Raw genomic sequence first — 17271 nt, forward strand, 5'->3', positions numbered from 1 at the left:
CTGGGGGACAAGGTTGAGGACCTCAATGGAAATAAGACAGACAGTCTCCTCGATGACGCACTGAGTTTCTTGGGTGGCTAGTAAGTAAGTAAGTAAGTAAGTAAATTTATTCAGGTATACACAATACAGTTACATAGAATTATCATACATAGCAGCATATGTGTAGAGAACCTAGGATAACCCAAAAAAGTCAGACAGAGTGACTTATTTCCATTGGGGTCCTTTTACCTTATTATTATAATATAAAGGTTATAATATTTTCTTATTATTCTATAATGAAGATAACATCTTATTATCATACTAAAAAGACTATCTACTACACGAGGGTCATTAAGACTATCTACAATACGAGGGTCATTAAGACTATCTACTACCCGAGGGTCATTACGACTATCTACAATACGAGGGTCATTACTAGGGATAAGGTAAAATTTACACGTATTTTAGCTAAAAAATAGAAAATCATTCCCCTCCCTTTCTGTTGCTTCATTCATCAGACACTTTTTGGCAGTCTTCTTGAACTGGTTCAAGCTATGACTGGCCTTGACATTTGTGTGTAGTCTGTTCCATTCCTTTATTGCTGTACAATAAAAGGTGTTTGAAGCCTGGCCACTGACTGTGGGTACTACAAAGTTGTGCTCTCTCCCCCTAGTACTATGATTGCTTTGGTTCCCAACCTTGACAAAATTGACAGCAAGATATTCTGGACACTGTTCGTGAGCAATTTTATAAACATGATTTAGCTTCAGTTGTTTTACTCTGTCTTCAACATTCAGCATATCCAACTGCTGTAATTCATCCTGGCCTACATGTTCTCTTGGTCCCAGCCCCAGGATGAATCTTACGATTTTGTTCTGGGTGATTTGCAGTCTATCTTTCAGTTTTTTTTGTCAAGGCAGAGTACCAAGAAGAGCAAGCGTAATCCATATGGCATTGTATAAGGGCTAGACATAGGGTCCTGCGAGCCTCAGTAGGTAGACACTGTGCTTGTCTATACAGGAACTTCAGCCTGGCATTCGCTTTCTTTACTACACTGTTCCCTATCAATTCTCCTGACATGCATGGGTCAAAGGGGATTCCCAGATATTTAACTGATGAAACCAAAGTGATGGACTCCCCATTACACTGAACATTAAAATTATTTACCCTTCTCAGTTTATGTTTCGTTCCAAAGAGAATGGCTTCAGTTTTCCCTAGGTGTAATGATAGTTTGTTGTCTACTAACCATTTGCTGCAGGACTCCAGTTCCAGTGTTAAAACATTAGCAATATCTTGTGGGTCTTTACCTGTCACTAACAGAGCACTGTCATCTGCATACAGTAGGAGTTTGCACTTGACACTGATAGGCATATCATTGACATAACATAAGAATAGTAAGGGACCCAGAATACTACCTTGGGGAACTCCACATGTTATCGGCAGGGGTTCTGATTCCGTTTTGTTGATTTTGACTATTTGTCTCCTGTTGCTAAGGTAGGACTTAAACCAGTCTACAGAACCTATACCTATAGCTTGAAGTTTCTTACATAATATATTGTGGTTGACAGTATCGAAGGCCTTTTGCAGGTCTAAGGTTACCATACCTACGAGGTTCCCTTTTGACATTTCAGTTCTCAGGTAATCCATCAGATTAATAAGGGAGGTATCGGTTGAACAGGATCTTCTAAAGCCCGATTGATAGCTATGGAGAATGCTGTTGTCATTAAGGTACTTAACTACTTGAGAATACACCGCCCTCTCCAGAATTTTAGATATTATACTGAGTATACTAACAGGTCTATAGTTGCTTACATCAGACCTATTATTTTTCTTGAAGATAGGAGTAACTCTGGCCTCCTTGAACCCCTCCGGTACGGTATTAGTGGTGACTGATAGATTTATTATGTGAGCAATAGGGATTGACAGTTCAAAAGCACCATCTTTTAGGAACTTAGACGGGATGTTATCAGGGCCTGTGCTCTTAGTTGGGTTTAACCTGCTTAGTTCTTTTTGAATGAAGTCATGAGATACACTTACTAGTTGACAACTGTTTGGGGTTACCCCTTTATTGGTATAGTATGTTTGAAACTTATCAGAGTCTGTGTTAAAGGTATTTGATGCAGCTGGTAGTTTACTTACTAGTGTTGATGCAACAGATGTGTAGTAGGAATTAAAGCAATTTGCCACCTTAGATGTTTCGTGGCATACCTCATTATCGATAGTGAGTACTATGTTAGACCTATCTACTGGCTTATGGCTATACCCCAAATGTTTTAGTTGTTGCCAGAGCTTTCTGGGGTTATGCTTATATTCTTCAATTTTTGAGCAATAGTGCTTTGCCTTTGCTCCTTTTATAAGCCTCTGTACTCTGTTCCTCACCCTTTGGAATTCATTTAGTGCTGCAATATCCTGTCTGTTTGCTTTAAATCTTTTTAGCAGCTGGTCTCTGAATTTCATATTATCTAATATCTCAGTAGTCATCCAGGGTTCAGTTCTTCGTTTAATCCTAACCTCTTTAACTGGTGCAATATTATCAAGGATGGTAGTGAACATTGTTTTGAATTTTTCCCAGGCATCGTTTACGTCCGTGCAACTTGTTATCTCTGTCCAGTCACAATTGTGTAGCCTATTTACCAGTGTTTCTTTACTGTAGTTTCTAGTTGACCTCATTTTTATTGTCCTGTGTAGGCCTATCCTATCCCTAGTGATTTTCCTGGTGCAGTAAATGATGAAATGATCACTAAGACCTGTGGTAATGACACTAACCCTCCGGGGTTAAAAATCTGAACAAAATCTTATTTTATCTTACAGACGTAAACGATATATCACCGTACTAAACGCTCATCCATTTTGCATGCGTGGTATCTGTGTATAGTAAGTTTATTCAGGTACAGGTGCACATAAATACAGTTACACAAATTATCATACATTGCAACATACGTGTAAATTACCTAGGATAACCCCCCAAAATCAAAGTGACATATTTCCATTGGGGGTTCTTGTGACATCATGTTATTTAAACACTGAAAGTTAAAACAGCTAAGTAATTCAACTATGGAAATATGTCACTGTCTGACTTTTTTGGGTTATCCTTGTTTCTCTACAGATATGCTGCTATGTATGATAATCTATGTAACTATACTTGTATATACCTGAATAAACTTAAATAATTCACCACGTGGAGGTGGCTTTGTTGCCATTACATTTCAGTGCCATCTATATTGTGGAAGTTTTGCCAGAGTATGGTTGCCAGGTACACAATACTAGAAGAGTTGAAAGTGTCTCCCACGAGTCAGCTTCTGACTGACGTAAACAAGAGGCTTCACACAAGACGATTCGAAGCCGGAGTGTGCCAGGAGGAGAGCCTCAACTTGCTTATATATCGCACGTTGTAGCTACGTTGGAGTCAAGATGGGCTGGTTTTTTGGAGATAGTCCCTCTGAGTCAGGTGGTGCTGAGTCCTCCGCCAGCGCCTCCTACGATACCAGCTTCGCTGACCCCCCGGGGTTCTCTTCCAACTTCGACTCTGGCTCCTCCAGTTTCAGCGACTCCTTCAGCTCGCCAGGAGCTGGTATGATAGACTTTGACTTTGTGCGCTGTATGACCCTAGTAGGTTTAGCGCTTCCTTTTGAATATAATAATTTGTCATTGTACATTAAGCCTTACATTAGTGCTATGTCTCACATAATTGAGTTACTTAGCTGTTTTAACTTTTAAGGTTTAAATAAGATATTAAGAGGACCCCAATGGAAATAAATCAGACATTTTGGGGTATCCTAGGTAGTCTACACTATGTATAATTTATATGATTATTTATTTGTACCTATACTTGAATAAAACAGTTGCTCACTCCGAGGGGTGCTTATCTGTGTATATATGCTGAAAGTTGACTTTAATCCATATTTACATATACCCTGATATAAGTAAGGACCCCAGTGGAAATAAGTCACTTTGAGTGTTTTGGGTTATCCTAGTTAATTTAATTTTACTTATGTATACCTGTACCTAAATAAACCTAATATTTATCTGTGTATACATGATGAGACCATTTTAATCATATTTTAGAGCATTGTCAAGTCGTGATTGATAAATCTCTACACAGACCAAAACGTTCCAATAAAAGCATGTACAGGCAGGCCTGCTTATACAGCAGGTTAAGTTCTGGGTTACTGCTGTAAAGTGAAACATACATAGCATTTTTTTTACTTTCAAATGCTTATAAAAGACTGATAGCATGTTTACATTATCACATATAGGTAAGCAATAGAGCTAGGCCTAAAAAATGTATATACAGTACACTTATTACTTTAAATATTTTCATCCTTAGCTTATAGTGAGTAGTGAATATATTTAGTGTAGAAAATTTGAACAAATGAAGAATAAGTATAATTGAAAGCTGCTGCTTCATAGAAACTCTGTAAAGCTGGGTCTGCCTGTACTACAGTGTGTTTGCCTCACTATTGTTGCCAATATGACATTTAGTTCCTTGTACTGTTTTGTGCCTGGAGATTCTTTGCAACATACTAGGGGAAACAGATGTTATGGTAGCTGGTACAGTGGTCTCTCGTTTATCGTATTTAATCCATTCCTGGAGGAGCTACTATTATCGAAATCTACGATTTTCGAATGAATTTTCCCCCATAAGAAATAATGTAAATACAATTAATCTGTTCCTGACACCCAGAAGTATTAAAACAAAAAAATTTTTTACATGAAATATAGATGTAGTACATAAACAATACATTGGGAAATGATGAATGAACCATTAAGAGCATAATACTTACCTTTATTGGAGATTCTTCTTAGTGTATGGGAGACTGGAGGAGGAGAGAGATTGGATTATTTACAGTTTGGAAGGGGAATACCCTTCCAGCAACACCTCAGGTACCAATTACTTTTCTGGAGTTGCTTCTCTTCTCTGTTTCTTAATGCCACTAGGACCAGCTTCCAAAAGAGGCCTGTTTCGTCACAATTGAACACTTGTTCAGGTTTCAGTCCTTCAGCCTCTATGTACTCCTTGAATTCATGCACATATTTTTCAGCCGCTTTGTGGTCCGAACTGGCAGCCTCACCATGCCTTACCACACTGTGTATGCCAGTACGGTTCTTAAATCTCTCAAACCAACCTTTGCTGGCCTTAAATTCACTCACATCACCACTATTTGCAGGCAATTTCTTTACCAGATCATCGTGCAACTGCCTAGCCTTTTCACAAATAATCGACGTCATAACACTATCTCCTGCTAATTGTTTCTCGTTTATCCACACCAATAATAACTTCTCAACCTGTTCGAGTACTGGTGATCTCATTTTTGTCAGCATATTTACCCCCTTTGCAACAACAGCGTCCTTGATTTCCTTTTTCTTGGCCACGATGGAACATATGGCTGTGTAGGGTTTGTTATACTACATCCTGGCCAGTTCGGCCGCACTTAAGCCACTTTCATATTGTTCAATGATTTTTTCTTACATTGCCGTATTTCTCACCTTCTTTACCAAAGGCTTGGCACTAGGAGCTTTCTTTGGAGTCATGGTAGCTTATTTAGTACTTGCAAGCACTGAAATGAGTGGAATAGTATTATGAAATATTTCATAGGAGCACGTGAAGGGACCTTCGCTCACTGGTAAACAACGCCAGACTGGCTGGGTAGGGAGGCCGCCCTGGCTCACACTGTGTGTACGCGTCCCGGACGACCTACTATTCGCGAGTCAATCTATGATTAGCGAGCCCATGTTTATACGAAAATATCGCTATGATTTCCGAAATCTACGACTCTCGAGAACTACGATTATCAAGGGACCACTGTACATATAATCTGGGAAGTTTTTGAAGTTGACTTGTAGGGCCCAGCAGCCTTTTTTATTGGTTGTGGCTAGTGAGATACTTGAGACACCTGCATTATGCATACACAAGTGCAATGGTGTTTAAACTTTTTTGAAAGTTGTGGAATCTTTATATTATTTGTTACCACACTGGCAGTCTCGCATCATGGTGGGGTAATCCATAAAATTAAGCATTCATAATCATTTATTCAGTAGCCATCTCACCAAAAGTGCACATTTGTGGAAGTTGTTTTTAAAATCCCCAGAACTTTGACCGAAAGGTAACGGTAAAAGGCAGCTGATTATACTGCACAATCTGATACTCTTTTGTAAAATGTACTTATACAGTTGCATGATTTTTATAAAAGTAATACTGTGCATATTGTATAAAAGCTTAGAAATTTCAAAGGTAAAAGAAAACTACTTTTAATTAATGACTCAAGTATAAAAATATCATGCTTATTGTAGAGGATTTTTCAGTGCAAAATAATTAAAACTTTACCATAGTATTTTTAGTGATTAATTGGATACTTTTATTAATCTAATAAATATTCACTGACTCGGATATTATTGCTGTTTCCCTGGATAAGTTTAATATTTAATGCAGTTGATCCTACTTGCAAGCAGAAATCTTATTTTTTATGTAGTAGGGATGGGATGATAAAATTTGTCAGTACCTATACTTTAGCACATCCTAAGTATTTAGCCTACTGTACTTTATATATACACACCAGAAAAAGAAATATATGAGGGGAGGGGGGTTGCTAAATGATTAACAAGGCTTGTGTGGCACCTTCTTTTATCTTTTTAATATCTAAATCCAGAAGCTAAGTTTGACATGATGGAATTGTTTTTAAACTGACATCAGTGGAATTATCTTTATTGTTCCTTCTTTTAATGGTAATTCAGACAGTTACAACTACAAGGGAAGTATTTTGAGCCCAATCTAATATTTCTGTTGGAGAAGGAAAGCGATTACTTAATTGGTGTTATGCAAACCAGATGTTTTCAACAAGGAAAACTTCATTCATTGGTTAAAAAACCCACTAAGATTGGAAAACACTCAAGATTTTCAACAGAAATACACTCCCCAAAATGTGAGTTTCACATGAATTACTTCGGTTTTGCTGTAACTTTAAAACTAGTAGTAAATTTATACCTTTCATTGAAACCTTAAGTTCATTTAGATGAGTAAGTAATATATCAGCAAACTATTCTGCCTTTTTTATAACCAACATTTGGTACTAATTTGTGTGCTAGTTCAAAAGGATGCTCTAATTAAGCCTCTTGCATCTGTTAAATCTGAGTAAACACTTTTTAGAAAAAAGCCATCATCAGTCTTTGATATGAAGGAGTAGTGTTTTATGTCATCCTCAGTTCTAGATATGAAATTGGTATTGTTTTGATGGGCAGTTTCAACTACGTCACAGAGTACATCTTTTACTTCTTGTGGAATTTTAGTTACACGTGAATGACCACGAAGACAACAGTGGTTGTGTTCAGTATGTGTAACTACCTGGAAATTTTCCTACCATAACTGCAGACCCATCAGTGCATATATTAGAACATAAATACAGTGGAACCTCGGTTTCCGTCATTAATTCGTTCCAGAAAGTCTGACGAAAACCAAATTCGATGAAAACTGAAGCAATATTTCCCATAAGAAATAATGTAAATCCAATTAATCCGTTCCAGACACCCAAAATATTAACAAAAAATACATTTTATAGAGAATAACTATAGTTTTACATACAGAAAACAATTGAGAAATAAATATAAAGGACTAATGAAATGGATAAATGAACATTTAATATCACTTTTACCTTTATTGAAGACTCTTGTTGGCATATGGAAGATGCAAGGAGGGGAGAGGGAGGAGGAGAGGTTATTGGTTTGGAAGGGGAATCACCTTCCATAAGGACTTCAGATATCAAGTACCTATCCAGGGTTACTTCCCTTCTTTGTCTTTTACTGGCACTGGAGCCCTGTCGCACAAAAAAAATCTGTCCAGAGAGGTCTGTTTCTGGCATCTCTTTAAGATTTGCCTAAAATGGGACAAGGCATTGTCATTGAACATGTTGTAGACAGCTTGCAACAGTTTTGTTAGGGTGATATTTCTCCACAAACCTTTGCAACTCTCTCCACTTTGCACAAATGTTCTTAATCACTGAAGAAGGCACTCCCCTCTCTCTTCCTCTTCCTCTGAAGCAATTTCCTCAGCTGTGATCTGTTGCTGTTTCAGTTGAAGGTGTTGCAGCTCTTCAGTGGTTAGCTCTTCCCTGTGGTTGTCCACCAACTCTTCTACATCCTGACCATCACATCCAACCCTGTACTTTGCTATGAGTTGTTTCTTGAATTCTATCATGTTTCTCGCCTTCTTTATCAAAGGGCTGGCACTCGGAACTTTCTTTAGCCCCATGGTGGCTTATTTAGCAGTTGCACTCAATAAACAAGCATAAAAATAATGGATTATTACGAAATGTTTTGGATGAACACCCAGGGTAGTGCTCACTCGATGAGAAACAAAGCCAGACTGACTCAGAACGCGTGGGATGCTTTGTGTGGGCGCAGGCAGGCGGCCATGTATGGTATGGCGGTCCGATGAAAGCTGAGGTGGTGAACAAAAACTGGGACAAAATTTTGATGAAAAAAAGTCGTCAAAAACTGAATTCGATGAAAACCAGGGTAAACAAAAAGAGGTTCCACTGTACCAGGATATTTCATGTTTCTTCAGGAATGAATTTATCTTCCTGTAGATTGTGGGAAGAGGTGTCCAAATAAGCATATTGTCAGTAGAATTGCTTTATAACCCTAATGATTTTAGCACTAATTTGATGATAATTCCATGTAAAGTTAATGTTGCTGAGCCTGTAGCATTGGTATTTTCATTTATTTGCATTGAGTAACTTACTGGACTTAAGCTCGACTTGTTGGCTCTGCCTCGCAAAAACTCTGACATATCCTTGCTGCATCTAGATGCTGTATTATTGTCATGCTCGGTATATTTTTCATACATTATACCTAAACTTTTGCACATGGTTTTATTGCACTTCTTGTGATAGCAAAAGCAGTTGAAGCTTGTACAACGTGATAACTTAGTAAAAAGCATGAACATTTTTTATATACAAAATATTCTTTCTTTTGGAGTTTGGCAGATTTTCTTTTCAAATACTCATCAATTCTACCTTTTGATGTTTGGATATTTAGCTTAGATGTATTTGTACTTTTGCAGGATTCTGATAACAGTCCATTAAATGTCTTGCCAGTCTGTGTAAAACCAAAGCTGGTGACAGTCATTGTACTTCTATGTCTTACTTGTGTTTAAGTTTAAATTATTAGAATGTGTCATTGGCATCAGTTAGTTATGATGGAGTCTTTCACATGAATTAGCAAATAGAATAGCAGCAATACTAGAATTTATTTTGCTTTTGTTATTTTCACCTTTTTCAGCACTGTATCTTTACTGGCTTAGTAAAAACCTTGTATATAATACCAACAAGTTGTGGCTAGTCCTAGGACTTTGATTATACAACATGTTTGGAATGAACTAGGCCCAGGATTGAAATATTCAAATAAAATGTTCTGAGTGTTTCCTCGCGTCTTCACCATTTGTAGCCAGTGATCAGTATTAAGGGCATGGCAAGTTTCTTGTGTAATTTGTTCACTAGGAGCACAAGACTCAGACAGTAATAATTAATTATTATTTTTATTAACACGGCTGTTTCTCACCAAGGCAGGGTGGCCTGAAAAAGAAAAACTCTCCTCATTCACTCCATCACTGTCTTGCCAGAGACATGCTTACACTAGAGTTATAAAACTGCAATATTAACACTCCTCCTTCAGAGTGCCGACACTGTACTTCCCATCTCCAGGACTCGAGTAAAAACTTCTCATATGCTAACTTTTTCTCTTACTACTCTCTCTGTCATCATTCCACCAATCGCTCTCCTTTCCTCCCACACCCACTTTTCTGTAACCACAAACCTCTGCTGAAAACACTAACACTATATTCTTAAATTTACCCCATACATCTTCTACCCCATTACCTATACTCACACTAGCCCATCTGTCCTCCAACAGTTGCTTATATCTTACCGTAACTGCCTCCTTTAGTTTATAAACCTTCTCCTCTCTTACTTGATGCTTCCATTTTCCTTGTATCCCTTTTACTCTCTGTAGCTACAACTAAGAAGTGATCCGATGTATATGTGGCCTCTTTATAAACATGTACATCCTGAAGTCTACTCAAGTCTTTAATCTACCAACACGTAGTCCAACAAACTACTGCCATTACCCCTTATAATCATATCTTATATACTTATTTATCCCCCTTTTCTTAAAATATGTGTTACCTAAAACCAAACCTCCTTTCTATACAAAGTTCAGTCAAATGGTCCCCATTATGATTTACACCTGGCACCCCAAACTTGCCTACCACACCCTCTAAACACTTCTCCTACTTTAACATTTAGGTCCCCTACCACAGTTACTCTCACTTGGCTCAAAAGTTGCTACACACTCGCTTAACATCTCCCAAAATCTCTCTCCTCTACACTCCTCTCTTCTCCAGGTGCATACACACTTATTATGAACCACTTTTCACATCCGACCCTTATTTTAATCCACATAATCCTTGAATTTATACATTTATATTCCCTCTTCTCTCTCCATAACTGATCCTTCAACATTATTCCTATCCCTCCCTTAGCTCTAACTCTCTGATACTCCTGACTTAATACCATTTATTTCTTCCCACTGAAACTCCCCTACCCCTTTCAGCTTTGTTTTGCTTAGGTCTAGGACATCCAACCTCTTTTCATTCATAACATTAGCACATTCACAACAACTGTGCACATTCAAACAATAATGATACTTAACCTCTTCAGGGTCGAGAGGCCCTCTCCTAAACTTGTTCTCAGGGTCAGAAAATTTTCGAAAAAAAAATGATTTTTACTTGTGAAATGGCAGAGAATCTTTTCCCAATCATAATGACACCAAAAGTATGAGATTTGATGGAAAGCTTATGGCATTATGCTCTCGTGAAGTTAGTCTCGATAATTTTCACGCATCAGCGATTTCACCCACTTTGAGCCCTATTTTTGGCCAATTCCGGTGTACTAGTCGACAAAAATCATAACTATTTTGCTAGAACTCCATTTTTTTCTATTGAATGAGTGCAAGAAACCACCCATTTACCGATTTCAACTATCCAATAAAGTGGTCAGAAATTAGCAATTTTGTCAATTTCACACAAATTTCAAAAGATGCCAATTTCCAAATACAGTCCAGAATAAACAAGACAGACATTCCTGGCACAAAAATAACGTTTTCTCTGTTTATTAGTCAGATCCCCAGGCCCCTCTTACGTCTCTCTTGCTTTCCACTTTGAATTTTTATTCTCGCAAAAAACAGAAGATTTACTGTTATGCAGACTACTGCATTAGTGTAGAAATGGTGTAAATAATATCAGCGCAATTGTGAAAGAATATTAGACTCGCCAGTTGATGTGTATTGGACGCATGTCATGATTTGTTTATTTTTGAACTTTGCCAAAAATCGAACATTTCTGCTACTTTGAGCTCAATTTCAAGGTACTTTTCATTATGAAACCAATCAAAATCATCTCAATTTCTGTAATGTCTTCCATTCTATAAAATGAGACAAGGAAAACTAGAATACAACCATAAATACCATACAAAAATACAGTGCAAAGTAGCTGTTTTAAGCCAAAAACATGGTCAGTTTTTTTTTTTCTCATTATGCACTGTGTGCTGCAGGATTTTTTTATACTGTGCACACTGACTACATAGACCCATTCTTTCATATGTAAGCCTACCTGCTTTCTCCTGCTAGATTTGAAGGCGCTAGAATTTAGGCGTACTAGTACGTCAATAACCTTGGTGCGTAAGCCATACTAGTACATCAGAAACCCTAAAAGGGTTAAGTAAATGTGGTAAATCTAACCAAGCTAAACCTAAAAGCAGGGAAAAACTCTACAGCAATTGGACCAGTGCTTGTTCACAGTGTATGTGCTGCTAGTTGATATTACTTTATTTAATCATACTGTACTAGTCTGTTTCACAAGCTATGGTACCCCCCCCCCACACACACAGAGTCTGTCTCCATCAGATTCACACACATTCCTAAGTTATACAGTTTGAAGCTGTCCTAGTAGATGCAAGCAGAGCTCTTAAATTCTGCTGTTAAATTTTGTATTTGTTCTTTTTAATTAGTATTATATATAAATTTGTATACAGTACAAGAAGAAAGAATTGTGCAGTTGAGTAATCCTCATTGTGAAATGGTGAAAAGAATGAGAAATAGGTCAATACAGCTAAATAAAACAGTTTACTAAATGCGTGGGTTGAAAAATAAGGGTTCCATTTTATGGCCTTAAAGTGGAAACTGATTATACTATAAAACTGTGTGAGGACAGCTTGAAAATAAGTACACATTTAATTCTGGATGGTATAGCCAGTTTAGAATGCGCAGTTGGCTGCTTAACATAAAGTTCATTGGGGAGGGTGCCTCTGCTGACCATTATGCTGCAGGAAATTCTTGGCCGAGCTAGCCAACATTATCTCTGAGGGTGGCTACAATCCTGAGCTGGTAGTTAATGCTGCTGAGACAGGTTTGCTCTGAAAGAAGATGCCATCTAGAACATCCATCAGCTCCTGGATTCAAGGTCATAAAAGACTTCCAGCTTGCTTGTTTGTGGTAATACATCAGGTAACTTCCAGTGCAAGCCCATGCTTGTTCATCACTCCAAGAATCCTGGTGCTTTATGAGGTAAAGATAAAAACACGTTGCCTAGAAAACTTAACCTCAAACAACCGACCGACACACCGTACCGTACTTATTTATTGAAAAGAACCAATGTATCTAAATGGGTCATGGCACTTGAGCTTTACTGTCTGCTGTACAAAGAAATATAGGGTAAAACAAACCAGTGGTATATGACAAAATACCTGAGTACTCCACTGCAACTGATGAAGCTGTATCAATACCATAAGATCCCCAACTTTTAACATCACATCACCAACTCCCAAACATCAATCTTGGCCACAGCAATCCCCTCCACTTTTTTAGGGATGTTATGCATTACCTACTTGACTTGAAGGTAACAAATACTGCACAGTATTAAATAGCCAAAATATTGGTCCTAAGATAAATAAAAATAAAACCTTATGTGATAGACTGAACTAGCTCAGATTTGTGATTAGTGCATTAAAGTTAAAACAAAATTAACCCTTGTTGGCTAGCATTATTATTACCATGTTGTAAAATTGTCATAAATTTCAGGGTTTGACAGTGGCAGTAGTGGAAGCATCAGTGGAGAGAAAGATTCTGAGCTGCAGTCCTTTCTTATGGTTGAGCAACAAAAGGCACAAATGCAGTCTATGGTGAGTGACTTGTTAGTTATATGTTAGTTAACCCCTCACTTTTGTTTGTGCAGTCTAACATTGATGCCCTGAAATAATTGTTAATTTTTTCATTTTTTTTTTTTTGTTTTGCAACCCCACTTAAGAATGTAGATTGATGGTATAGAAAACAGTACAGTGGAACCCCTGTATCCACTGATTCAGTATCCACAGTTTGTTATCCATGGTTTACTGTGGCCCAAGCTGGCAGTTCTTCAAAGCCTAAGAGAAGCCATAAAGTGCTCCCCATCAGTGAAAGTGATAATTCTCCACACATTTTGCATAATTTATCAATTAAATTTTATAATAGGTATGTATAGGACTTGTATATATAGGGTTTGCTGCTATCCAGTTTTGGTATTTGTCAGGTCCTTGGCAGATACGGGGTTCTTACTGTATTTCAGAATCATGATGCTTGGCTTGAAGATACGGGGAGGTACATGGAAGAGTAGCTAGCAAGTTGTATGTTCCCATTAGCCACCCTTTGCATTTCTCACCTCTCGCATGGCACAGTTCCTGTCTCCTTGTGTACCTACCCAGGTGTGTTTGTTTATTTGTGCCTGGAAGCCTGCAAATTCTTTCTTTTAGTGCCCTTTTATTATAGTAAGTTATCTCAGGGTCATAAAACTATGAAATGATCCCAGATATTATTGAGGAAGACATTATGAACTAGCAAAACTGTGATTTAATATTCCTGTTCATAAAACATTGATACAGAGATGGAGTGTCAGATGTTTAAAACGGTGAAGAAAGAGGAACAGTTGAAGATATAGGTTCTGGTATAACATTAAAAAAAGATTTTTTCCAACTGTGAAGACATAACCTTTGTGGAAAGGAAATTTTGTACACATAACTAATAAGAAAAGGAATGAGATGGAGGTGTGAAAGATTATTAATCAGTTTTAAGAATTAACTGTATAAATCTCCCCATAGTTCTGTCCTTATTTAAGTACGTACTGCCTATGCCAGCCCCACTGCCATAGGGGATCTTCAGTGTACAGATATGGAATCGGAAGAGACTAAGAATATAAACTTTTGTACTCCTGTAGTTAGTCTCAATGTTTATTCATGTGGCAATTTACTTTTTTATTAAATCCTATAATGTTTATCATAGAATTACTGTTCTGTGTATTCTTGTGGAGTACAGTACACGAATTATATTGATAATAATGACTTGCTGATTACTACATGTGTCTGCATGTAACTGCTGTACTGTTCATGCACTTCTACTGAACTTGACCTCGTATTTGTGTGAATAGTGGTTTGTGTGGCTATTGACCCCTCAAGGGAGGTTCCTTGATGCTGGTGAGGGGGCTCTTGATCTAGAGAATTGGATTTGTGTTCCAGTTCCTTGAATTAAGGCTAAATGCCTTCCATCCTTTCCCCCCTCCCCCCCACAGGTACTGTATAATCCCTATGGGTTTATCACTCCCTCATAATAATAATGTGGATATTGACAGTACACACTCCTTGTAATTATTTTTTTTTTTATGTTTGTCATTTCCCACTGAGGCAGGGTGACCCAAAAAGAAAGAAAAACCAAAAAAGAAAGAAAAAATTCAACTCTTTCACCCCTGGCTGTCTTCAAGCAGGCACTGGACAAACACCTAAAGTCGGTACCTGACCAGCCGGGCTGTGGCTCGTACGTTGGCTTGCGTGCAGCCAGCAGTAACAGCCTGGTTGATCAGGCTCTGATCCACCAGGAGGCCTGGTCACAGACCGGGCCGCGGGGGCGTTGACCCCCGGAGCTCTCTCCAGGTAAACTCCAGGTTACTCATACATAATCACGGTCTTTGCAGAGGCACTCAGATGCGACAGTTTAGACATCCCTCCAAACTGCCAATATCCTAAATCCCCCCGCCTTTAACCCTTAAACTGTCCAAACATAGATCTAAGTTTGGACAGTTTAAGGGTTAAAGTGCAGGCATTGTACTTTCCATTTCCAGGACTCAAGTTCAGCTCACTGGTTTCCCTGAATCCCTTCACAAAATATTACCCTCTCTCACACTCCAACAGCTCATCAGGTCCCAAAAACCATTTGTCTCCATTCACTCCTATCTAACACGCTCATGCACATGTACTGGAAGTCCAAGCCCCTTGCCCACAAAACCTCCTATACACCCTCTCTCCAGTCTTTTTGGGGATGACCCCTACTCCGCCTTCCTTTCCCAACAGATTTATACGCTCTCCAAGTCATTGTATTTTGCTCCATTCTCTCTAAATGGCCAAACCACCTCAACAGCCTCTCTTCAGCCCTCTGACTAATACTTTTAGTAGTAACTCCACACCTCCTCCTAATTTCCACACTATGACTCACAAAATCATAACACTATGAATTCTTTCTTTCGACACACAGGCCGTATCCCACTGAGGCGGGGTGGCCCAAAAGGAAAAACTAAAGTTTCTCCTTTCAAATTTAGTAATATGTACAGGAGAAGGGGTTACTAGCCCCTTGCTCCCGGCATTTTAGTCGCCTCTTACGACACGCATGGCTTACGGAGGAAGAATTCTGTTCCACTTCCCCATGGAGAACACTATGAATTGTCTGCATAATATTTACACCACATATTGCTCTTAGACACAACATCTAAACTGCCTCCAGCCGTCTCCTCTCTGCAGCATTTACAACTCGTGCTTCACGCCCATGTAAGAGTGTTGGTACCACTATACTCTCATACATTCCCTTCTTTGCCTTCATGGATAACATTCTTTGTCTCCACAGATAGCTCGATGCACCACTTGTTTTCCTTCATCACTTCTATGGTTTACCTCATCCTTCATGAAGTCATCCACTGACAAGTCAACTCCCAAATACTGTACATATCTGAAAGCATTCACTTCTTCCATACTCACTCCCTCCAATGTGATATCCAATTTTTCTTTATCTAAATCATTTGATACCCTCATCACCTTACTCTTATATATATTCACTTTCAACTTTCTACCTTTATGGATTTTATTTACGTAATGTTTTTACATCAGTGTTAGTGTGTATAGATGTACTTTATTTAACTTAGTCAAAAATATTGAATGATATAGGTAAAAGTGGTTTGCAAATCAAAGAACTTTTAGTTCAGACTGTAGAAATCTGTATACAGTACATACTTAAGACTGTGTATACAATTGACTTAATGACTGTAAAACAATTACGTAAATACTAAAGTTAATTAATATTTTTCAGATACACAAGATGAATGACATTTGCTGGGATACATGTGTTGGCACTCCAGGCAGTAAGCTTGACTCGCGTACTGAGACTTGTATTACTAATTGCGTTGACCGTTTCATTGACTCTACTCTCTTCATCACGAATCGCTTTGCGCAACTCCTTTCAAAATCTGGGGGCATGGTGTGAGAGTGAGATTATTAGGGTGCAAATTATTGAGAGACTGACTGGCTGTTAGTTCATTGCGTACATTTTTTTTTAATGCTATAAACAATTTATAGCACTGGCTAGACGTGACTATGTGGGTATTAAAATAAGTTTTTCAGGTAGGTTTTATTCCTGATAGTCAAGAACACCTGTCTTCTATCAGGATACTGTAATTGCTGAAGAAAATTTGCTGCATTTGGTGCCTGTTGCCCACCTCACTTAGGAATGTAATATAGTTGAAAACTTTCAACATTTAGGTTTATCATGTCTCCAGAGTATTCCCTATTTCAGTGCAGTATCTTTTATCTTGTGATCTATAGGAAGAATTGCTACATTTAATTTTATGATACATTTGATTTTCTTACATAGAATTATATACAGTGTTTGTATATTATCGAATGAAGTTGTGTATAGTAAAATGATTATTGTTCTTGGAGTTTGTCTTTATCTTCACCAGTAAGTAATACTACAGCATAAGTGAATCTAACACAATGGTCAAATCAAGTTTTATGCCATTGTACAAAATTTATTAGAAAATTATTAAAAAATTAATCTTGTTGGGGCCCTGAACATGCATGCATGCATCATAGGTCTGAATGAAACTAGTTGAGATACTAACAGTACTCCCTTATCTGAACATTCTATATTTGTATATGCTGTATGACCCTCTCTGAT

General features: G+C 38.0%; 1 protein-coding gene across 1 annotated transcript; it reads left to right on the forward strand.

Moving 5' to 3' along the window:
• The first annotated feature begins 3267 nt into the window (after positions 1–3267).
• On the forward strand, positions 3268–17032 carry Tim8 (translocase of inner membrane 8). The gene is made up of 3 exons (XM_070089866.1): positions 3268–3550; positions 13105–13205; positions 16405–17032. The coding sequence occupies exons 1-3, from the start codon at positions 3391–3393 to the stop codon at positions 16576–16578; spliced, it is 435 nt and encodes a 144-aa protein (XP_069945967.1). The 5' UTR covers positions 3268–3390; the 3' UTR covers positions 16579–17032.
• The last annotated feature ends 239 nt before the right edge of the window (positions 17033–17271 follow it).

This window comes from Cherax quadricarinatus, chromosome 30, assembly GCF_038502225.1.
Source record: "Cherax quadricarinatus isolate ZL_2023a chromosome 30, ASM3850222v1, whole genome shotgun sequence".
In the NCBI taxonomy this organism is placed as follows: Eukaryota; Metazoa; Arthropoda; class Malacostraca; order Decapoda; family Parastacidae; genus Cherax; species Cherax quadricarinatus.

What these genes read in the sequence shown, in the direction of transcription:
- Tim8 (XM_070089866.1), top strand. Translation starts at nt 3,391, where the DNA reads ATGGGCTGGTTTTTTGGAGATAGTCCCTCTGAGTCAGGTGGTGCTGAG. An exon ending in CTTCAGCTCGCCAGGAGCTG is followed by an intron (nt 3,551 to 13,104) that starts GTATGATAGACT and finishes CATAAATTTCAG; the next exon opens with GGTTTGACAGTGGCAGTAGT. An exon ending in AGGCACAAATGCAGTCTATG is followed by an intron (nt 13,206 to 16,404) that starts GTGAGTGACTTG and finishes AATATTTTTCAG; the next exon opens with ATACACAAGATGAATGACAT.